Source organism: Patiria miniata, unplaced genomic scaffold (genome assembly GCF_015706575.1).
Source record: "Patiria miniata isolate m_02_andy unplaced genomic scaffold, ASM1570657v1 HiC_scaffold_8, whole genome shotgun sequence".
Lineage (NCBI taxonomy): Eukaryota > Metazoa > Echinodermata > Asteroidea > Valvatida > Asterinidae > Patiria > Patiria miniata.
In genome coordinates, this window is record NW_024037075.1 from 45,567 (window position 1) to 69,510 (window position 23,944).

Below are 23,944 nucleotides of genomic sequence, written 5' to 3' on the forward strand. Positions count from 1 at the left end.
CAGTAACCAAGTATTCTGACAAAAGAAGCATAAATGAAGTCGTTTGCAGACCCATGCGGGATGCTGCATCAACCTTATGTAATGCCTCTTCAAGCTTATTCCGGACAGGATCGGCAAAGGGAACTTTAAGTGATTGTTTCCCTGTATCTGCCGCCATCTTGTCCTTTGCATTGTCTGGGATAACCGGAACTGTTAAAAATTCTTCAGTATCCTGCTTTGGAACCCGAAAGGGATGACATGCTGCCTTGGCAAAGGGTTGCCATTTTTTCTGACCAGCTATTGTTTTAAGACGGTTAGAAAAAACCCTGTCCACTGGGAATTCCGGAAAGGTTGACTTCGGGGAATCCCGCTCTGGTACACCTGTGCGTTTCTTAAAACTAGGCCGTGTACCTTGTGAAGATTCTGACTGTTCGGGAATGGGAACCTTTAATATACGAACCATATCCCACATCACTTCACGAAATCTATTATCGGTAGTCTCATAAGGATGACTCCTGGTAGAATCCACGTCGGACGGCTGATCCACCGAAGATGGACCCGGCTGGGACTCGAGGTTACCCTTAGGTGTTGCCTCGTGTGTATCTACAGCTGTAGAATGAGTAGGTGAAGGTCTATTGGCGTCTCAGCTTGAGGGGGAATTGGGAGTTGTTGTTGCGCCAACGCCGCCAACTGAGCCGACAAAGCCTGAAAACCTTTCAGCAATAAATCCGATGTATTGTCTCTCCGCCCGCGTTTGCGATGACGTGGGTGGTCCGATGACTGGCCAGAAGTCGGCGACGTACTGGCACTGTCGCTCGTTGAAGAGCTAGAATAACGGTGGCGGCGGGATTTATGGGCCCGGCGCCGTTTATTCTTGGGCCATGATCGATTTTCCGATCCACGGCGACGAGCCATTAAATCAGAAATTCCCGAAGGAACGTGTACAATCATATGGAGGTGTGTATTGTTACAGTGTAAAACTTTATGATGATTTTCATTGTGTTTTTTTTCCCTCATTCCCCCCTCCCCCCAAAAAACAAACAAAACAGGTTAGGTAGGGCGTGGCAATATTAGGCCTAATAACCGGCAGCACACCTTTTTGGCCTACTGTGTGTTTTCTAGTTTGAACATTTTATTCCTATATGTACTAACTAATATTTAGTAATGAAAATTGACTGAATTATGTATCGCAGGACTTGTTTGGAGCCAGTGCCTCTTCACGATGGCCTCAAAGATGAGTAAAATCACCTTGCAGGCCTTGGTTATCTCTCCAAATGGTATTGAATTGAGCATGGATGAATTCAGCCCCCTGTTCCCAAGGCCTCCTTTCCAGCAGGTCATGCAATTAAGGCACAATAAGGCTCCAAAATGTGCATCTTGGAGGTCAGTTTCTCCGAAAGAACTGGAGGTACCGGTAGGCCTATGCCTTTACGTGTTTACCTAAATTGGGATACAGTTGCAATATTAAAAAGAGAACGGTTCATTCTTTCAGGAATTTGCTTGAAAACAGATGCAGTTTCTCAATTGGTGGTGTATTTTAAGTAGTTTCATTCAAATGTAACCACATGCATGTTTAGTTAGTCTTGTTCCTATGTTTAATTCCATTTTTGCCAATCGCAGTAAGTATGTGGCAGCAGTAGAGATCGCTCAGCAACAAGATGAATCAAGTCCAGTGTTGACAATGTTGGCAGCACCACCGAGGAAATTAGGAGTATCTTTTACATGAATTTCTTCAGTGCTGTCAATATTGTCACAACTGGATGGGGGGGGGGGGGGGTAAGGGGCACACGTCCCCTCCTCCTCCACAACAAAAAAAATCGTTTTCCCCCATTCAATCCCCCCCCCCGGAAAATTTGCATTTGCATGATGTATGAACTGGGCTTTAGTCAATTCTTTGTTAAATTTATTTGTGGGTCCTTTTTATTGGGGGGGGGGGGGGATGCGAGGAATGTTTCAGTTGGCCATTTCTGTATAGGAATTTATGTATTCAGTTATGAACAAATAACAATACATTTGCATTAATATGCAGACTTGCAGCATTTATGACCTTAAAATATGTCGACTTGTTGAATTTTGCAGATAATTTTTGGCTGTGTGATGAAATAAAGAATTACAATGTAAGTTAATTTTAATTATTGTCTAATGTTTGCACATTTTTGGGTGTAATTTATAAACTGACTGTCCACCAGTGTTAAATATTGTTGAAAAAAAAAATCAATTTTATTTTCGTCTTCACATATTTTTCGTCTTTAACAACCTTTTTATGTTAAAAATGCTTGTAATATTTCTGCTGTCCGTATTTGTTGTTTCACAAAAATGCTGCTCATCAACCTTTTTACGTCAAAAACACTTCGACTTTTTCTGCTGTCCGTATTTGTTTCTTTGCCTACTTACAATCGCTATTTTGGAAGGAAACCTTCGTTGTTTTTCCCCGATGCGATCAGCAAGCCTTTGCCCGCTACACAGTGCAGTCACGCATGCTGATACTGCACGATATATGGCCAGTATTGGCCAGTGGCTATCGTTACTAGCATTGTGCATAGTGGTGTGCACAGCTTAAATTATCCGTTATTTTTAAGAATCATCGACCTTATATATATTTTACATTCATTAAGGCAAGGTAAATAAGGCAAAATACGCAAAACTAAAAAAACATTGGCCTAAGCATAAAAAGCTAACAGAATTTAGGATTTTTTGCTTTTTTGTGGTGACGTATTATTTTTTTTCATGCAAGAAGTAAATGTGTAAACTTAATCTGAAAATATTTTCTTTGGACAAATTTTGGGGTTGACAATTTGAACAGAAAAGCAATTTACTTGAGTGTGTGTTTTAAATGACATCACATCAACATTAACAGCACCCTCAGTTGCCAAGAAAGTATGTTACAGTTTCAATGTTTAAAAGTGTGCAAACCCCTAAAAGGATGTCCGATAGTTTTCCTACTATTTGAATACTAATCATCACAACTTGTATCTGGGTACTTTTTGGGTGTTGAAAGTCTACCGACTCTGTGCACAAGTACTCCCTAAATGGTCACAAAGGGAGAGTTAGCGGAAACCAATGGGAGGGACTCTTGAACACACTGACATGAATGTAGATCATGCCATGAGTTTGTTCACATTCACAGTGCACGCATGCGGTGCGTTCCTCCCACTGGAACTCTGGAAAGTGGTTACAAAGCACCATCTGCTGTTCATGCACAGAGTCTATAAGATTCCGCATAGTTAACAGCAATATCTATTGTATTGACCTTTTGTGTAAATTATTACTAATATGTTGAAAAGGTTTAGTCTACATACCTGAATAACATCCTCCATTGCCTCAAACAATTCTAGAAGTTTATTAAAGCCATAGTCACCAACTCGACACTGACGTCCAAAGTGATGGTGATAAGTTGGGATGAACTTTGAGAAGAGAATGCGGTAGCGAGGCTGACTGGAAAGGAGGTCCACTACTTCCCTACTGAACTTGCGCATACGAATCAGCTCTTCTCTACTTTGCTCTTTTAAAAGAATAACAGTAAAATATCATAATGGCACAATTTGAAATCTATAAACTGTAAAAGTATTCTATTTAAGAGTGGGGAGTGTGGCCTAGTGGTTAGGATTCGTGACTCTTGATCAGAGGGTCAGGGGTTGGAATCCAGCTGCTGGTCATATGCTGCGTCCTTAGGCAAGCCACTTCATCCCCACTTGCCTCTCTCCACCCATGAGTATAAATGGGTACCAGCATTAGCTGGGGAGTAACCTGCGATGGACTAGCATCCCATCCAGGGGGATTAGAAATATTCCCAGTCATTTCATGCTACACGGAAACTGGAGATAAACACCGACCTGATGGGCCACATTGGCTTGTGACAGACTTTACTCTTACTCTAATTCAAATAGGTATTTATGATATTTTCAACGTACTTCTTCCATTGTTAAAGTAAAAGTGAAATTTTAATTATCTTCTAATCAGTGTACAACAGCACAAAACCTGCAAAGCCCTCACTCTTACCCCGCTTTGGTATGAAGATCAGTGTATCATCTCCATTCCAGTTTATCTGTACAAAAAAAATGAATAAACTCAAAAGAATGTGATGGAACACAAATGTGTGTTTAATATTAAATTGCCAACTGTATGGTTCAGCAATATAGAACACTGAGTCGCCACACTTTGCATACTGGAGAATCCTAGTTTTGGATGGTTTGATTGGTTTTATGCACAAGTGTATGGCAAAGAGAGATTCTATTAACCCTCCTAGTGGGAAGTCAATATTCAGAGCAATATGTAAAACCCTTTAAATCCCTGCAGGTCAATTTCAGGCAAAGGGCTACAAAGTTTGAAGTAACTGTGTCACACAGACACTGCACAAAAAATGAACAGCACTGTCGAAAGTAGTGAAGCAGGAACTTCATGAAGCTTAAGCTCTGCTTGCCCAGAACTGTGTATCCATACTCCACAGAAGATTACCTCAAAGGAATTGAAAAGTGGTTTTGCAAATTTGAAGGGTTATGAAATGCAGAAGACAAGGAGGGTTAAATTAAGTCACTGTTGGGCTAGGATTAATAGGCAGATAATTGTTTGGTTCTCTAATGATTAGGACAAATAATAAACTCTTGATTATGGTGGAAGAGCATGGTAAATTATCACAAATGATTCATAAAGGAAACGTTCCACTAGAGAGAGAGGGAGGCCAGCAGGGTATTTCACTAAAGTCTCATTCTGCAATCATCATTATGCATCCAGCAAACTCAATGCTAACCGCAAATCCATCGCCATTGTGATGGCGTCGAGTTTTCATTTCACTAAATCCGTAGCTGTTGCGATGACGAAAAAGAATAATAAAATGAATTGTTCAAGGCTAATGGCTATGGCCTTTGACCTTGAATAGTGCGAAAATGGCCCACACAACAACTAGCACAAGCAAGGTATGGTGTTAAAAAAAGGTACAACGCTCTCATTTCAAATACAATTAATGGCTTCTGCGACATAATACAACTAAGTAACATACCAAGTTACAACCAAATTGGACATTCAGTTCTGTAAATATAGGCATTTGAAATTTAATTTTCTTCTATAACCCATCACAGTGTAGGTACATACCAAGTTACAACCAAATCAGACCAATAGTTCTGTAGATATCAGCCTTAGAAAATGCACCTATAATGTGACGTCTCGTGACACATGCTGACGTTATCATGATGTTACTTCAATGTTCATCTATAACACATCCCAGTTTAGGTACATTAGATGCTATTGTATAATTACAGGGGCACGTGACAAGAGGCGTAACCCCGGGTAGACCCCGCTGCTCCACATATTGGTGGGCAAGCGGGTCCAGAAACTCTGCATGTTAAGGTCGTCAACCATGCGGTAGCCTTAACATGCTAAACGAGTTGAGGACCCCGTTACGGGGGTTCGTGTTGTATTGAACCACAGCCCACCAGTACATAAATCTGTTCAGGGGCTCTAAGCTTAAGATGGGGCACCAAAAGCCGGCCTCATTCCTGAATACCAAGGAGGTCATCCTAACCCCGATCGGGTCTCCCCCAAGGAAAGTACGGGTATTGCCATCCTTCGAGGGAGCTGATCTCCCCTCCACGGAGCAGCAGTTTGTTGGGTCAGACGGTATTGACGTCGACCAAACAAGCATGTCCTACAGGGGTGCTCGAGAAATTGAGTGCGTAACTGCGGCTGATCGAATCGAGCACTCACTGGTCTAACGCAAGTAGATCCCATGACACCGCAAAGTCCCGATGACAGGCTCCCACAGGTCAGACGGCGGGAGGTCGTCATGGGTTGGGCAAGTTACCTACGCCAGCCCCCGGGATAACATGGGGTAGGCGTCTGGAAAACCATGGCCAGGTTGGGGCCGTTGTTGCCGGTGAAAAACTGAGTCTGCGCGGTGCGCGTGATCGATGACCGGTCTAATTCTTCTTACTCTTCTTTCCCGAAGAGTGGCCCCGGGGTACATCCGGTGAAAATTTGGGTGACGCCTGGGGCAACGGGACCCCCGAGCAACGGATAAAAAAATGATGTCGAGGGCGGTTCCTCAGAGCAAGATACTATAGAGCTAGCTGCCCTGAGGTTCCCCAGCGGCCCGCTCTGCATCGCCCATGTCATACCGCACCGGCAGCACCTCAAGACCCATGAGTTGGGTGAGCGCCGTACAGTGTGGAAGCCCGTACAAAAATCCGTTCCGGCACCCTGTGGCATTCAGCACTGTGCTGCGGGACACAGGTGATTCAAAATCACTACTGAATCGTGGAGGCTCTTCAAACCCACTGAACCGTGGAGGCTAGTCTCTTCAGACTGCCCCGTGTTCGGGGATGTGACGGAGGGTGTAGTAAAGCCTGTGTCTGGGGGACACTGGTGATTCAAAACCACCACTGAACCGTGGAGGCTCTGTATGAATCATGTCATACCCAGCCAACAGCGCCTCAAGCCCCATGAGTCGGTCGTGCGATGTCCAGTCCGGTAGCCCATACAAAAACCCATCCCGGCATCATTTAGCGATCGCCACTGTGCTGGAGGATACGGGTGAATCAAACCGTGGAGGCTAGTCTCTTTAGACTACCCCGTGTTCGGAGATGGGAAGGAGGGTGTAGTGAAGCCCGTGTCTGAGCTACGTTTACCCTGCTGCCGCGTGTTAGGTTTGGCACCGGCACAGGAGTTAAGCTTTGGAGTAATCTTGCCAGAACGCCACTTCTGTCTGGTTATTCCATTTAAGTTGGCCAGAGATGGGGACCGTTTGGGGTACCTTACCTGGCCAATGTAGGAACTGTCAGCGCCAGCATCTGATGAGAAATTCGGATGATGCCTGGGAACTGGGACCCCGAGCAAGGGAAAAATCTGATGCCAAGGGCAATCCCTCATAGCGAGAAATTACAGGACCAGCCGGTCCGAGGTATCCCCGGGCGGCCCGCTCAGAATCGCTTATGTCATGCCGGCCGACAGCGTCTCAAGCTCCACGGGTAGAGCGAAAGATGACTGGTCTGATGGCCTGTACAATAGTCCGTCCCGGCACCCAGTGGTGTTCGACACTGTACTGGGAGGACACGGGTGACCCAAGCCCACTGAAGCGTGAAGGCTAGTCCCCTCGGGCTGCCCAGAGTTCGGGGATGGGACGGAGGGTGTAGTGAAGCCCGGACTCCAGCTACGTTTACCCTGTCGACCCTGTTTAGGTTAGCCCCGGCACAAGTTTTGAGGGAACCTTGCCAGAGTGCCCCTTTCGTTTAGCTGTTCCGCTTAGGCTGACCGGAGATGGCGACCAATGGTCCCCTAATCGGCCAACAGAAACTGCCAGCCCCCGCAGCTGGCAAAGGCTGGGGATGCTGGACAGGAGACTGCTGCCGCGGTAACGACGAAGTGTTAACGGCAGAGTCCCCCGAGAACTCGGTCCGTCCCGTGGGAGAGGAATTCCCCCGGTTGTGACATGGCCAGTTCTCTCCAAAAGCTTCATTACTATGAAATAATCACACAAGACGATACTATAACTCTACTGATCTTTTCTTTAATCAAAATCTTCTCTTACATGTAAGCGATAAGGGTAGCAGAAAATTGATGAGAAATACAGAGCATATTTTATGCACGTCCTACCTGACCAGCCGCAAAGAGAAAATTGACGCTCACGAGGCATACATGCCGCAGGGCATTAGTGGTAGGACACAAGAGGACGCTATTGTACAAACTCTTAGCGTAAATACCTGCCGGCATTGGGAATATGCATAAGTAGATTGCTCTATACGTAAGTTGAGTGACGTAGACCAACCTTTTTGGTTCGGTTCAGTTCAGTATGGTTCGGGAGGACATGTTCGGCTATTTTTAGTTTGGTTCGGCGGCAGCAGTAGTTAAAACTAAAGTTCCATCCAGGAATGACATGTAGTTCTATACATATCGGGATGTGTGCAATTGAAGGTAGTGTCATATATATACATGATTACCAACCTCGTCCCCAGTACTTACTTTATTACCAACCTCGTTTCCAATAGTAAGCCCTGGATCGGAAACTTTCTTTCTGTATCCTGATTCGATACTGCAGTTGGCTATATATCATGTACTTGGTGTTGTTATTTCCAACGTGTACGTGTTTTCACAATCATTGTAATTATAACATCCACGCCTTCTCAAAAATACTCCTTTCCTTTCCAATTTTCTCATACTAATATGAAATGTGATACTGCATATTGGCAGGATAAGATTGTAACATTTTAAATTCCAAAACAATCGTGTTTTCGTAACTCACGGCGCGATGAATTGATTGTTTTTACCCCAAACACCGCATACAAAAACAAACGTTAATGTAATGCACAGGCAGGCACCAGACTATTCCTCATTTGCATATGTGTTCAAAAATTTTGCACATGCAAATGATCCAATACCAGGGTGAGAGAGCAGGTAGCAAGGGCGGATCGGGGGGGGGGGGGGGGGGGGGGGGGGGGGGGGGGGGGGGGGGGGAAGGGGGGGGGAGGGCCATGGCCTCCCCAAAAAACGAAACCAATTATTTTTTTTTTTTAAGTGACGTCGCAATGAAGGCAGGCACTACGTACACCACCATCTTTTCCATAAAAAAAATGGTTAAAGTGGTCAGAAATTGCCTCAGATCGCACCACAGAGCATCTAGAATCCAAAAATTGTTGGGACCCACTTGTTTGGGGACCAAACATTTTTTGGGGGGCCCCCCTCCCCCCCAAAATTGTGTTCTGGATCCGCCCTCGGCAGATAGTGGTGGGTACGTACTGCTCGACACCCTGGGGATGAGGTTGCATGATTACACTCTCATGGGTCTTCGAATTATGCATCTTCAATGTGACGTCGCATGACTTGTGATGACGTCATCACGACGCCACCTCAATTTTCATCTATAACACATTCCGGTCTAGCTACGTACCAAGTTGCAACCAAATCGGACAAATATTTCTTTAGATATAGTCCAAAAATAACGCACCTATGATTAGACGTCACATGACGCATGATGACGTCAGAATGACGTCACTTCAATTTTCATCTTTAAAACATCCCGGTCTAGGTACATACCAAGTTACAACCAAATCCGACCAATAGTTCCTGTAGATATAGGCCTTAGTGAAATGTACCTTTAATGTGACGTCACATGACGTCATCATGACTTATCTTCAATTTTCATCTATAACACATCTCGGTTTAGGTACATATTAAGTTACAACCAAATCGGAGCTATAGCTCTGTAGATATAGGCCTTCAAAATATCACCTTTAATATGATGTCACATGACACGTGATGACGGATGATGTCATGATGACATCACTTGAATTTTCATCTCTAACACATCCTGGTCTAGGGACATACCAAGTTTCAACCCAATCGGACCTGTAGTTCTGTAGATATAGGCCTTTAAAATATGCACCTTTAAAATGCCTTACGTGATAATATCATGACAACAATGTTTGGCACACATCTGCAGGTGCTGGTCTATGTGTATGCTGGTCTAAGTACAAAGGCAATCGAATTGTGCCCAAAGTGCCGTGCATGATGAAAATGTGTACAAGTGCTATGAACAAGAGTCTGAAGGAGAAGCCAAACAAGGAATACAAAAAAAATCTCTAAAAAAAACAAAGGCTGTTTCGGCAAGTTGCCAAAACAACCAATTAAAAAATCAATTAAAACTCATATATGACTATGTATTTAAAAGTTTTAACCAAATTGGCTTTCTAGAACTCTAAAAACTCTAGATATAGAAATTTAAATAATGCACCAAAAGATGACGTCACATGACCAATGATGACGTCATCATAATGTCACTTCTTTTTACAACCAACTTTACCTCTTGGTGCAGCAGATAACTGTAACCATCTTTCAAATGTGGATACAAGCACCAAAATCTGTATGTTTATCCCCCTGGAACCATTTATTTGAACAATCCCATTAGCCACTTGAATTTTCAAAATGGCTGCCATTTATGGCCGCCATTTTCAACATAAACACCTATTTTACCACACAAAATGTTACCAACTTGACAGATTTTGATAATTTTGCTACTGAATCCTATGTTTTTGACTGTGGGGAAGTCAAATTTACCACTCAACAACTTCTTTAGAGCTTATTTGTGCCATTTCTAATAAAGAATGTGAAAATGTATCCATAAAACACCGGAGAATTGCAGTAGAGGAGAGGGGAAGAGATGCACTCGGTGCTGCAACCCACGGGGCATTGTGGATCATGACAGGGAGATGGCAGTGCGAGACCAAGCCAATTCAGGCTCAGAGGAAGATTAGCAGGCTCCCTGACTGCCTAGCTCCTCACTCAGCTCCAGAGATTCAGGCCAAGGATGTGAATCTACGTTTAATTTAATAAACGTTTAGCAAAATTTTCCCGTAGCGTTTAAACGTTTAAACGTTTAATCAAGACTTCAAAAAGACTGCCGCCTGTGTCCCAGTATAATGTGCGGTAACTGCGGTCACAATACTTACTTTGTATATACACTTGTATACACTTTAACCACCCTCTTTTTCCATGTTCTTTTGAAGTCTGCAGACTAAATAAATTAAGAAGAAATGAATCGTCTGCATTCTGCAAGTGTTGTGGAATTAAGTGTCACTTCAAGCAGAAATGTCAAGGCCTGAGGAAGATCGTTTATTTGTATTTTTAAGATCCGATTTTCTTAAAGAAACAAAAACACCTTTATTTAACGGAAATGCAAACTGCATCCAAATTCCAAATTCCAAAATATGAAAAACTTTGCCTGCACAAATTTCCCGAAAGCGGCAGCATTCTTGAGCTGCTAGTTTTCTGCAGGCTGCCAGAAAAATAGTCATATATTTCTTGCTACGCAACCGGCAGTCCCAGCCCAGGCATCACAGGGGAGCCTCCTAATAACATTATTTCTAGGCAACCAGGTTGGAATGTGATACTGGGCATGCAGCCATGCACCTGTGGCTCAGATAGCTAGAATTCCAACATGGGCCACCACTCAAGTTGCGCGTGGAAGGAACGTCATATTCATGAAAGCAAACGGACCGTGATGAAAGCAACCAATGGCGTATTTAGTTGACGGGAACCAGCTCATTTCATTGGCTGAGATACTATCATCACTGTTTATCATCTAAGAAGCTTGCAATTACTGGCGGCAAGTCATCAAAGGCCTTAAAGTTCGATGGCCTACAGCTGAATCCAACCGTATATACTTTGTAGCAACAACAGCGGCATTGTATCAATTTGAACAATGCCGCTGTCAATCATTCTCTGAAAAGGCCTTTTTTGGAGCTGGATTTTATTTGGGATTTATTTTTTCAAAGGCCAGGGGAAAAGTTTATACGAAAAGTGAGGGAAACTGAAATAAACATGGAATTCACCCCTGTAAAGGCCTGTATCGTGTACATGAATAAGTGGTAAATAAATGGGTTTTCTTTTTTGTCGTTTTTGTTGTTGTTGGGGGGATATTCCAAATAATTTATTGAATGCACGTCTTTTTTAAAACTGGACTGAAGAACAAAATGCCCAGTATTGCTAGTCCAGAATTTATACTAATTACTAAACCAATTTGACAGGGGCCGTTTTTTTGACGACTGCGTTACCATTAATTGCCGTTGGGGAAAATGTTAACTGACAAGAATTTTAAAAAAGTGTCTTGACCCATGGGCCTGTATTTTACGTCCTACATGCATCCTTTGGTCGTCATTCGTCAGGCAAACATGTTAAAAAATAATAAATATCCAACAATTTTATTTTTCGATGTAACTTTTCTATCCAGGAAGGTTTTTAGCTAATGATACTAGCAACATTTAATAATGTTCCTAATGAGGTAGATTTTTTACGTATCACAATATTTTTAAGGGGGAGGGGTGCACTTTTCTCCACAGAACAATTCAACAATTATAGTTGCAGTCGCAGTTCGGCTGTGGGAATTAAATACTTGAAATCAATGAAGATAGCACGTTAGAATTATACAAACAAATAAATTCAGGGTTCAGACTTCAGAAACTACATTTTTATTTCTTGAAGCAAAATAAAACAACACATATCAATATACAGGCATGCAACTTGAAATTAACAAAAAACGAGGAAATTCCAATTTTTACAAGACTTTGTACAGTGTTTTTCAATTTTCAATGGCCTAATTGTGAAATGAAAAACGAGGAAATCAGCTGATCCGAGGAAAAGTTGCATTCCTGCAATATAACAAACAACAAGACTACAAGTCATGGACTCATTGTCCAAGGTCAAGTTTTTGAAACAGAGATTAAATAATGAAAAGGAATTAAACATTTAACAGTTAACTTAGCATGTTGTCACCCCACCTTTCGTCGCAAGGCCAGTACTGATTAAACTGTTATATTTAACATCATGAAATATCACTTCCTTTTTTTGGTGCAAGGGGGATTTTACGAAAGCTGTAAACCGTAAATGGCAATGTAAATCAATTAAATTTTCTTTTCATTTTTTTTACTCTTTGATCACTCATTCCCAGCAAATAATGAATAACAAAAACTGAATGAGTTATGCCAGCCTATAGGTCTACCAGGTTTGAAATGAACTTTTGTTCTGAAACTCAAACTTCAAAATGATATTTATTTTTCGACATATTTTGTTTTAAAAGTTAAGTTATGCTAAGTAAAACGCTTGTTGATTCAAAACTGGACGCCAGTCTACAGTTGATCCTTCATCTTGTTAAGGAACACCTATTGACATTTTCTGGAAGTAGGAGACTTCTCTTGCTATTGACAATGTTCCCAGCAGCCGAGGGTACTGAGGTTGCAGGGATGGCGAGGAACTTCTGTGCTAGCCTTGACAGAGTTGGGAAAAGCTTACTGTTATCTCGCCACCAGTTCATGGGGTCTGTCTCATTGTCCAGTGGGGGACTACGCATGTACATATCAAACTCTGACTGAGCAACTGCAGCCACATCGACATTGGATTTTTCACTGGCTCCGCTGGTTCCAAGTAAAAAGTCCTTGCCAGATGCTTCTTTGGTCTTCTTTGCTGGTGGTTCTTTCGCTCCTGTGTGGCCAAAATAATTACTGCCATTTCTTCCTTGACAGCACAGAAGGGAAGATCTCGGTAGTCTTCGTCCACAAAGGAAAGATGCTTGTACCGTGGATCTAGTACTGATGCCAACATAGGAGGCCCGGTCAGGGCCTCCTCACCCTCAGAGCAGAATCTATGCTCGAGATCCCTGGCCACTACTATCTTGAACTCAGTAATAGGTGCAGAGTCGGCTTCTAGCGGCTCCATGTGGTTCCTCACCAAACCTCTAATAATTGGATGGACGATAGAGGCGCTAACATTCTTCTCCGCTGACAGCACTGTTGTTGCAACCTGTGTGGAATAGAAGATCACCCTTCATTATTAATTATTATCAACCATTTTGTGTCACACCTTTATGATCAGTCACCACGCATGCTCATATTTCGGAATCGTTTCAGCGACATTTTTCAAAGATAGCACGGACAGTCTGGCAAACAGCCAAGATGCTATTTTAGCTCTAAACATTTCTTTTAATTTTTCTTTGCATGCATACACTGATGATCTATCGTACCTGCAAATGTAGCAGCAATTGTTGTTGTCCATGAATTAATGCGCCCATTGCATTAAATTATCGTTTACTTATCCTGTACTTTTTGTTCGTTCCATTCCACATTTTACAAGTGAACAACGTTGGTAATGCAAAAACGGGTAATGCAAAAACGGGGTGGGGCATCTAACATTAATTTCGGTGGGGGTAATTTTATAATATACCATACCTGAAGAGGTTTGAGGCACTTAACTAACTCGCCCATGAGGTTCCACTGCTCTGACTTCAGATCCAACGTCTGCGCATCAGATAGTTTTGTGTATTGTCTGTCGCTGAGGATGAAGCAGACTGGCCAGCGATTCTCTAGGAGTCATTGCAGCATCTCAAAAACTGAATTCCAGCGTGTCTTGCACGAAGATATTAGGCGATGCTTTGGAGTGTCCATTTGCCGCTGTTTAGATTCAAGGGCTTTTGTGGCCACATTGCTGTGTTCAAAGTGACCGACAAGACGCTTTGCACCACCGATGACAGTTTTGATGCGGCTGTTGCAATCCAGGCCTTTGTTCACGCTTAACTGCAAGGTGTGAGCGGCACATCCAACATCGCTAACCTCCATATTGGATAGAGTTCCAATGTCCTTCGTGTTGGATGCATTGTCGTGAACTACAGCGCTGACCTTGCCGCTTAGTCCCCACTGATTGACGACTTCTTCAAGCTGGTTGGAAAGGGCTTGAGCTGTATGACGCTGCGGGCCTTGTGTTTCTTCTTCTTGATCTTCGTCATCGCTGTGATGAAAAGAGGCAACAAGGGCCGTGTCCAATACAAACGCATGGTGTTTCCAGTCCCGGATAAAGTGGCATGTCACAGTCATGTAGCCCTCTTGACTCATTGATGTCCAGCAGTCTGTTGTTAGGGCGACGCTGTAGGCATCTTGCAACTCCTTATTTAGAGAGTCTTTTTTCTGCTCGTACATCAGATGCAACTGAGTCATTGTTTTTCGGCAGGGTACCTTGTATCCAGGTTTCCAGATACGCCAATAGCTTTCTGAACCCATCTTCCTCTACCAGGCTGATCGGCAAGCTTGCCTGAGCAATTGCTGCAGCTATGAGTTCTGAGATTTTGGTTGCCCTAGGTGAGTTGCAATTTTCCTTCCTTAGGAATGAGGTCATCATTGTCTGGCTGCCGCTGGTGGTTTCATCTGATTCTCGGATGGGTGTTTAATTTTTATATGATTAATCATCGTTCCGGTGGAACCACCTTTGTATGAGAGGGTCGCGCTGCATATTTTGCATTTTACACTATGGTCATTCACTTTTTCAAACGTGTTCCACACTGGACTATTTGATGTGCGAGGCATTTTGTCAAGCAGGAACAAATTGGTTGAAAGGAGCGAGGAACAAATCGAGGAACAAACAGTAGGAACAAATCGAAAGAAAGTGCTGAAGTGTCTGGTGCAGCGCCAATAAATACCCTTACAAAACTTTTGAATTTTGATCTAGCAACGTTTGTGATTGTGAAGTTTATAACGGAAGCAAATAATTTGCTACATTTTCAAATAAACGAAAACCGCAGTCGAGGATGGAGCATCTTTTCGGAAGTCCGAAACAGGCCTATTTAAAAAACAAAGGTAAAACACGCAAATAATCTACGTTGATATCGCTCTTTAAAAAAATGCAATTTCCTTCCTATAATAGATCCTGTAAAGTCACCGCCCCTCAGCTCCCGCCCTGAGATCCAAAAAAAATTTTTTATTTTACCCCCGCCAACACCAAACAAATTCTGGGTCATCGTCATCGATTTCCTTGTTACGGAAGCGGCAGTAACTTTGGATACAGGGAGCGGCGGGCTTATATATACAGCACTTGGGGAAAAAATAATCCCAATGCATCAAAATACATCGTTTTAAATAACGCCTTCACTTGAGTAGCTTACGGGGGAGCGGGGTAAACTTTTTTTTGGGGGGGGTCCTCGCCGGTTTTTAAATCATTATGAAAGTGCTAGCCATTGGTTTGATTACTGCACACACCAAGTGATGATTGCAGCAAATTCAAGTTCAGAGAAAAAATACAGACAAAAAGACAGACTCGGAATTGTTTTAAAACTCAGTATTTTAATAATAAACCTAGGAGAGGCGCCATCGCGCCAGGCATCGATCTTGGCCCAGCGGCGTGTTGAAAACATCAAACACAAGCAATTGTATACACTGTGTATCAATTTGACACAAAACAGTTGCCGATCATTGAACAATGCATCAATAAAACTTCTTGGAACATGATTAACTACTATAAAATGCGTTTCTAATTCTTTATAAATGAAATAAAATAAACATCGTAGATTCTTTGTAAATAAAACTGGAGGGTAGGTTGCGCAAAATACAAGGTCCCATTTTTGAAATTTGAGTTTCGTTTAAATGTTTGGGAAAATTTCTAAACGGATTTGATTTCTTTTTCGTTTACACGTGTAAACGTCACATCCTTAATTCAGGCTCAGGCCTTCAGGCCAGTTTCAGAAGCTCCAGACCATCATGACAACTTCTGACATGCACTCACTCCAAGGAGCACAGTTTGAGCTGACAGCCATCATCAACCACAATGGGACTTAAGACAACGGCGGTCACTATTACGCACTACTCAAAAAAGGTGACAACTTCAAGCCCAAAGTGGTGCCATTGGAGCAGGTATGCAGCCCAGACAACTATCTCTTTCTCTTCAACAGACAAATAACTGTTCCTGTCGCTCCGATCCCTACTCCGACCAGCCCTGAGTCCTCTCCCCCTCAGCGGAAGAAAGCTCTGACCAATGACAAGAGGAGCCGGTTGTTAGTGCCACAGGATGTGTCTGCAGCCGCCGCCCATATCAGTCCACCTCCTACCCTTCAGTCACCAAACAACTTCCCAACCCGACAGCTCTAGATCAGCTCCACCCTCGGGAAGCAGCTGCAGAAAGGAAGAGGTTACAAACCTTCCCCACCCAGCCACCAGATACAAATGATCTCTGGTTCAGTAACAGCCCAGAGACTATACCAGTGGAGGAGCTGGCGGAGGGCACCATCATTGCCAAGGCCTGGCCTGTCGGACAATAGGAGCAAAAACGTTGTGTGGGTTATACCCAAACGAGCGGCGCCGTCAAAGTGTTGAAGTGCTGTTCGTTGCAGTTACGGGTAGCGTCTGGCAACAGGGATGTAGTCAAGGTCCGATGACCAGAGTCAGCAACAATGTTATCACGCACGTCATCAGCAACGATAGGCATGGTAAGGTACTGGGTCGTCTCGTCTGTTAGGAAGGAGTACAAACTTGAGCTTCAAGGAGGGCGCCGCAGTTTGGGTTGGTTGAACAGGGACTGGATCTGCTGAGAACAAACCCAATCGAAGGGAACCACGGGGGGGGGGGGGGGGGGGGGGGGGGGGGGGGGGATCGGGGTGACTAGTGAGTCAAAGAGGCCTCGTCCCCACACCACACCAGGTTCCTTCAGTTTTCCTAAGAAGGCACCACATACGAGTGCCAAGCCCTTCCTTTTGGCTTGTCCACGACCCCTCGGGTCTTCACCAGAATTGTGAAACAGTGGACAGTGCCCTCCTTCGTCAAGGTCTACATGTGTTCATGTGCCTCAACGACTGGCTCATCATCGGCAAATCGCGGGCATCAGCTGCTCACACAGTCTGTCAGACCCGCTCCCTTGCCGAATGCCTGGGTTTCCTCATCAACGAGTCCAAATCCATGCCAATCCCATCTCAACGGCCCACAGAGCAGTCTATCTAGCGGGCACGGACAACACCACAGCCGTCGCTCTTTCCCGGGGCTGGATTCACCCCAAGGAGTGGACACTCCCAAATTCGGTCAGGCAAACGATCTTCTCACAGTTCTCAACAATACTCAACCACCAGCTCCCGGTGTACGGTTCCAGATCTCCAGAGACCCAGATGTGGCGAACCGATGCCCTTTCATTTGTGTGGACCAACCTGTTTGCCTACGCTTTCCCCCGATCTCCCTACTACCCTAAGTAATCGGGAAGATCAAGCAGGACCCATGCAGGGTCCTCCTGATTGCCCCTTTGTGGCCACAACAATCGTGGTTTCACGACTTGTTCGCCTTTTCTATCATGCCCTGCTCCTCCTCCCACAATGGCTAGACATTCTTTGTTAACCTCAGTCGGGTCTACTTCACTACTTATTTCTATAAATAGTGCAGATGGCGTGCAGTGGATTCCTTCGCTACAACTCTAACCGAAGTTGGTGATTTTCTTCTCACCTCTTCCAATCGAGTCTAGCGCTTCGCATCATCCAGCATCCCGTGATGCAATCGCTCGCTGAGTCGTGACGGCCATACGACTCGCATCACCTGACTGGCCTATCCTGAAGTACAGGCCCACAAAGTTTGCAGCGTGGCTACCTCTTGGGGTTTTGTCAAAGGAGTGCCCCTTGCAGATAATCCTACTAGGGGCATGTTGGAAATCCTCCAACACCTTCGATCACCTCTTGTTATCTCGAGGATGTGCTGCAAGCCGACGGCAGAACCAGTCGTGCAGCCTAAACTGCCCCAGCGGCACAACCGGATCCGGTTCCTCCTCCGCTGGCGCCCCACAGTACCAACAACTGATGACCTACCCCATTATGTTAAGAGCCGATTCATATATGATTTACTTTATTGGGTTTAATTTTGTTGGCTTATGGCTCATGCTTCCTTGTGGCCCGCCTTAAACATCGTATACTCTCAAACCCACCTACCTAAAACAGTACTATTCTGCATATGTAGCAATACTCTACGGGTAAGTAGAGCACAGTAGAATCCCCCCACCAAGGTGTGGGCAGATACTACTAGCAAATACTTACCCGTGGAGTGCCCACCCCCTCCCCACTAGTGCCGCGAATACTCTACCACTTACACCACCATGCATGTTAGCCTACCTAGCGCTCTTATAGCAGATTTTTTTATTGCATGGCTTATATATGGTACAAAGAAGCTTCTACATGGTTACAAATGTATGATTCAACACCAAGATCATTCATTTAGGCCACGTCTAGGTGATTTTATTGCAAACAAATAATATTTCCTTGCAAGAATTTCCTTGCGGGCATCTTGAAACTGGCCGCCATCTTAAATTTTGGAGTTGCTAATGGGCTTTATCAAAAGAGTAATCTCTAAGGAGTATTTCTGCCGATTTTGGTACTCGTATCCATTTGAAAGATTTCCCTGAAATATTTAGTTATCTGCTGCATTTCATGTCAAATTTTGCAATTAGAAAAAAAGAAGATTTATTTAAAAATTAATTAAAAATCAATTGATGACGTCAACATGACGACGTCACTTCGGATTATATATAATCCATATCTACCTATGCACCAAGTTTCAGAACGAACAGATATTTCCTTATGTATGTGTTTAAAAAAAAACCTCACATTTTTTATGACGTCATGATAGCGTCACAAATTATTCAAAATTGTGTGCATATATACACTAAACCAAAAAAGAAAGTTCCCCCCCCGCCAATACTTTTTTGTCTAACTCAAAAACTACTGAGCACCCTCTCGCTCAAATAACGACTAATCAGTACAGAAATTCATTAGCAATTCAGCCATACTCTTTATTTCGCCCAAAACGGTAATGTGTACGAATATATGCAATTTATGACAAATGATACCGAAAACAGTTGCACTTTTGTATACGTGCATGTTGCAGTTCAAACTCACCTTGCAAGTGTACAAAAATGCAACTTTTTGTTGGTATCACTTGTCATAAATTGCATCATTTTGTACACATTATAACTGTTTTCGGCCAAACAAAGAGTATGGCTGGATTGCTAAGGAATTTCTGTACTGATCAGTCATAATTTGAGCAAGATGTGCCCAGTAGTTTTTGAGTCAGACAAAAAGTATTAAGGGGGGGGGACTTTCTTTTTTGGTTGAGTGTATCTATGACCTCACAAAACTAATACAAACAGACATTTTGAATGTAGCATGTTTTGTTCCGGAGATATGCAGATGAGATGGGGAAAAAAAGAAGAAAAATTGATAAAAATCCACATGATGACTTCCAACTTTCATCTATAACACATCCCGGTATGTACATAAGTTTCAATCCAATTGGCCTTGTAGTTTTCTAGATACACTGCAAAAACACAAAATTACCATGGCCATTGTTTCCGGGACCTCAGTCAGTAGATCTTGAAGGTCGCAAACACCATAATCTGTGACTTTCCAAGGTTTATTAAAGCATCTAAGGTAGGCTGATGGAAATTCCTGAAGTGTCATCTGAAAAGAAAATAATAAATGAAAGAATCTAGTAAGGTTTCTTCTTCATGTAATCTGTTGATTACATCTATTCATTCATCTCCAAATAAGTTGCTTAGATCCAATTTTTGACAAGATTGCGACTGACTGTGTTTCAAGATGTATATCTCGGTAAAGAGTTATTACAAGGAGACAACACATGAGCACTTATGCATATCAATATTGATACATCCTTTTCCTTTTAAAACAACATCTTTCTTTGAAATAAAAGAACTAAAATATTATTATCTAAGGACTACTTCATATGTTCATTATTATTTGAAATGAGCATTTGGGAAATTCCACGAAAAAGTGGACACGGCTGGAAAGTGGAAACCGTATGAAATCTTCCAAACTACAAGCATCACAACATCACATGTGGTGTCAAATTAAAGGGGACAACAAGATCTTTCATTTGAGTGGTACGCCAATGAGATGGAATGTAGTTAAGTGTGATTTTGGGTTAAAAAACTTGGTGTTCTTTTGGCTAAAATCATGGATTTTTGGTAGTCATTTTGGCACCTTGTTTCAACATGTAAAATGTGACTGTTATTGAGAGTTTTTGTGTTTAAGGCAGAGAGAAAGGTTCATATATTATATGAAAAGAGTTTCATTATGTTGCAGTTCATCAAACTCAGATTTTATGCCGTGTTGGAAACCATGAAGAGGAAGTAACGTGAGTGACGGTATCCACCTGTAATCTAATGTCCCTTGCATCTAAAATACACCCTTATTTGATTCAAATGGGTTTTTATATCTAGCTATGGGTTGAATGATAGGTAAAATATTGTTACTTCTGTGTTGGAGACTACAGTTTGAAGAGACTGTAACAACAAACTTGCAGGAGAAGTTTCCATGTCCTTTTTTTTGTAACGTGAGTGATGACCAACAAAACACATGTCTTTAAAAAGTTAATGAATGGATTGAATTTTTCTTTCCATATTTGAGTACCCCTTACCCCAAGGTTGTTGTATGGCTGGTTGGATTCAGCTTGATCAAATACTTATGAAGCAGTGAGAGGTCAAAGTAGCCTCATGGCATATAAATGTAACGTGAGTGACGGTGGAATTGCCCATTTGTGGGTTACATGATTCTTCTCACTTGGATACGTTGTCTAGCGATATATGATGTGGATGAAATCTAATAATATATTATAAGACAAAAGATTATGCATTAAACCATGGTTTCCAATATAGCAGATTGACTCTAAGATGTAGCGGAGCAGCATAGCTCCAATATTTCCAAGAATTGTTGAGGTCGTTCAGACACCGTTTTAAATTCCCTTAAAACACCGGTTGAACTCGATTCAGTGTAACTTTCTTGCTAAAACGATGTCTGAACGCTTTTATATTTAGAACGAATCGACTTCAACTTGTCGCTAAAACGGCAACTTAAACCCCCTCGGAGGGAGGGTTTAGCACATAACCAGAATGAGTTGATCTCCCGTTTTAGCCAGAGCAGTGACCCGAAGTTACCTAACGCCTTCTCAGTTGGTACGTTTTTGTATTTATCAAACAATGTACCATGGGCTACATGGTGGGCACAAAGCACCCGTGAATCTCCTAATTCTCCTACCGTCAGCCATTCATGAAAAAAAAATCCAACTTTCAAGTCCAATCTCCGCAAGTTTTCTGACCACTTGGTCCGAGTTTCACATCGTGCTCACTTGCACACAGGATGACAAACATGCCAACGCAACAACCGCTAACCGAAGCGTAATTATTATTATACTCTAATATATTCAACTATCAGGAAAACCTTGGCGTTGATTGGTCAATATTGCAACGTTAATATCACGTGTATTTTCACGTGACTGACATGTTGTGCGGGCAAGTTGATGCAGTAAACATGGTGTGAAATCTGTTCAATGACGTGTGGTTTCGAACACTGGTTTTCGAACAACTCTTTAGAACAGAATTATGTCTTTTTGCATCACGAAAGGTGCAGAAAATAGCTCCCAAAATGTAAACACAAATGGTGTAAGGCCGATGTACAATACTTAAAAAAAAAAATGGGAAAATTGCTGTGGTGGACTAGTCACTCTCGTCACGTTCACCACGTGCCATGCTATACGACCGGCCGAGGCTGCGATGTCAAACACGGCATGGCAAAACACATGACGGTGAGAGGCTCAGACCATGTGTACCGAACTGTAAAAATGGAAGAGTGAAGGCTCTTCGGTTTTTGCCGAGGTGGATGTTCTACGTGACCTTAGAAACTGAGATAAACCACTTCGAGTTGAACTTGCTATACTTAAAACGATGTCTGGGCACTCAGTAGTTTTATTTTTATGACGGGCTTTCCGTGGAGAGCGATCGTTTTAACTTTTACTGTTTTAGCTAAAACGGTGTCTGAACATGGCCTTTGTGACAAAAGCATGAAACTTCGCATATTGGTTTTTCATGCCATGAAGACAATTTTCAGATGTGGGGATATTTCATATTTGAAATAACATACACTCATCATGAACCACTCGCACTACAAGTTTAAAGGCACTCTCTTTCGAAGGATCGTGTCCGATTGTGTCCGATCACTACAGAATTTAAGAGGACAACGTGGAAAGAGAGGAATAACAAAAATCCAAAAGTCAGCCCATGCCGGTATTACCAGTTGTTGGTGTTTTCTCATGTAATCCAACATTTAAGCATCATGATCGTGTTACTGCACGTTTTAACGTGTAGTGTCTCTCTTTGTATCAATGAACTCGATGATTGAACTTCACTTTATGGAATGCACAGAACAAGTGCATCATACAAAATGACATAATGTGTCGCCAAAACTGCATAAGCCGTCGACAACCTCCACAACGTGCTGTGTATTCTTCTAAGCTTTTACTACCTTGACACTCACCAGGTAATTGTGAAACACCTTGTCTTCATGAGTACGGTGCACTTTTGGAAGTTTCCAAAGAGAGGACTTGCCATTGAGGAACATCATGTCAATTTTTATAGATAGTTGAGCTGTAATATGTGGCAGTAAGAGTGTACTTGGAAGAAAAATCATGCAAAATGTTGCCCCATACTTGCTTGACATTGATGGAGACACACATGATAATGTATCAAAATGCTTCGCCATCCATTCGATTCATATGCAGAGAGCATGCTCACAAATATCTGCATGACTTTAAATGGACACCTGAATTTTGGTGAACAATTGCAACTGGTTTGCAGCATACTTGTTTTGAAGTACACTGTACCACAGAGATGTATCAACCACAGATGGCTGACGGCATCCTCAATGTGCAGTTGATATCAAGCGTCTGTTCAGTGTATATGTAGCTGTTCAGTGGCTGTTCAGTGCATACTCCTTGAGAAGTATACTCCTTCAAAAGTTTGCCACTTCTTGAAAAGTTTTTTGAGACATTTGAAACCTAGAAACCTATGATCCACAAGTTGTATGACTGTCAGAAGCAGCTTTTGATTGACTTTCTCACTTGCTCCATCCAGAGGCAACTAAAAGTACAAAAACTCATCAATTAAAAGTACAGGTCATCAATCAAAGACACACGAGTCATGAGAGGCGTAGATGTGGGAGAGATCTACAACTTGTAAGAACACAGGCAAAGCTGAAACTGAAAAGAAAACAGAGCACTTCTAAACCGAGAACAAAATATGACGTTAACAAACTGCAAAAAAACAATCAATCAAGAACCAATTCCAGTTGGAACTTAGGAATAACATTGCAGTACTTGAAGCTGTACCAGATGAAAATTTACATTACAACAAATGGAGCAAAATCAACAAGATATTCAACCAAACTGCCAAGGAGGTGCTTGGACCCAAGAAAACACAACAAAAGCCTTGGATAGGTACGGAATCCTGGAAGAAAGTTGAAGAAAGAAAACATCTCAAACTCAAGATTGAAAATGCAAAATCTAAGACAAAGGACCAAGAATCGAAGTCAAGCATGAGGACCGACAAAAGGAAGTGGGTGGAAAGCCTAGCAACTGATGCCCAAAGGGCTGCTGAAAATGGACAGATGAAGACTCTCTATGTAATAACCACAACTATTTGCAATGACAAACCTTGTCACGCAACTGCAGTGAAGGACAAACAAAGAAATATTATTACTGATGATGGGGGGATAAGATCACATTGGAAGAACATTTTGAGGAAATCCTCAATTGGAATGTCCCAACAAATCCAGTGATAATCGAAGCTGGGGACTTCCCAGAAGCTGAAATTATAAACACAACCAATCAGCAAGGTAGAAGTGAGAAGCTGTCAA

General features: G+C 42.7%; 2 protein-coding genes across 2 annotated transcripts in view; both read right to left on the bottom strand.

The window, feature by feature from the left end:
• LOC119719142 (meiosis regulator and mRNA stability factor 1-like) overlaps positions 1-23,944 on the bottom strand; it is an 85,229-nt gene that overhangs the window by 34,850 nt on the left and 26,435 nt on the right. The window contains exons 5-7 of the mRNA XM_038188465.1: positions 19,577-19,699; positions 3,979-4,024; positions 3,279-3,481 (exon numbers count right to left, since the gene is read on the bottom strand). Of these exons, the coding sequence (XP_038044393.1) occupies positions 3,279-3,481; positions 3,979-4,024; positions 19,577-19,699 (372 nt within the window). The remainder of the gene's footprint in view (positions 1-3,278; positions 3,482-3,978; positions 4,025-19,576; positions 19,700-23,944) is intronic.
• LOC119719143 (zinc finger BED domain-containing protein 4-like) lies at positions 12,823-15,181 on the bottom strand. Its single transcript, XM_038188466.1, has one exon. The coding sequence runs from the start codon at positions 14,505-14,507 to the stop codon at positions 13,824-13,826; it is 684 nt and encodes a 227-aa protein (XP_038044394.1). The 5' UTR covers positions 14,508-15,181; the 3' UTR covers positions 12,823-13,823.

Excerpts from the sequence above, each read along its gene's own strand:
- LOC119719143 (XM_038188466.1), bottom strand. The coding sequence starts at position 14,507 with ATGGGTTCAGAAAGCTATTGGCGTATCTGGAAACCTGGATACAAGGTA.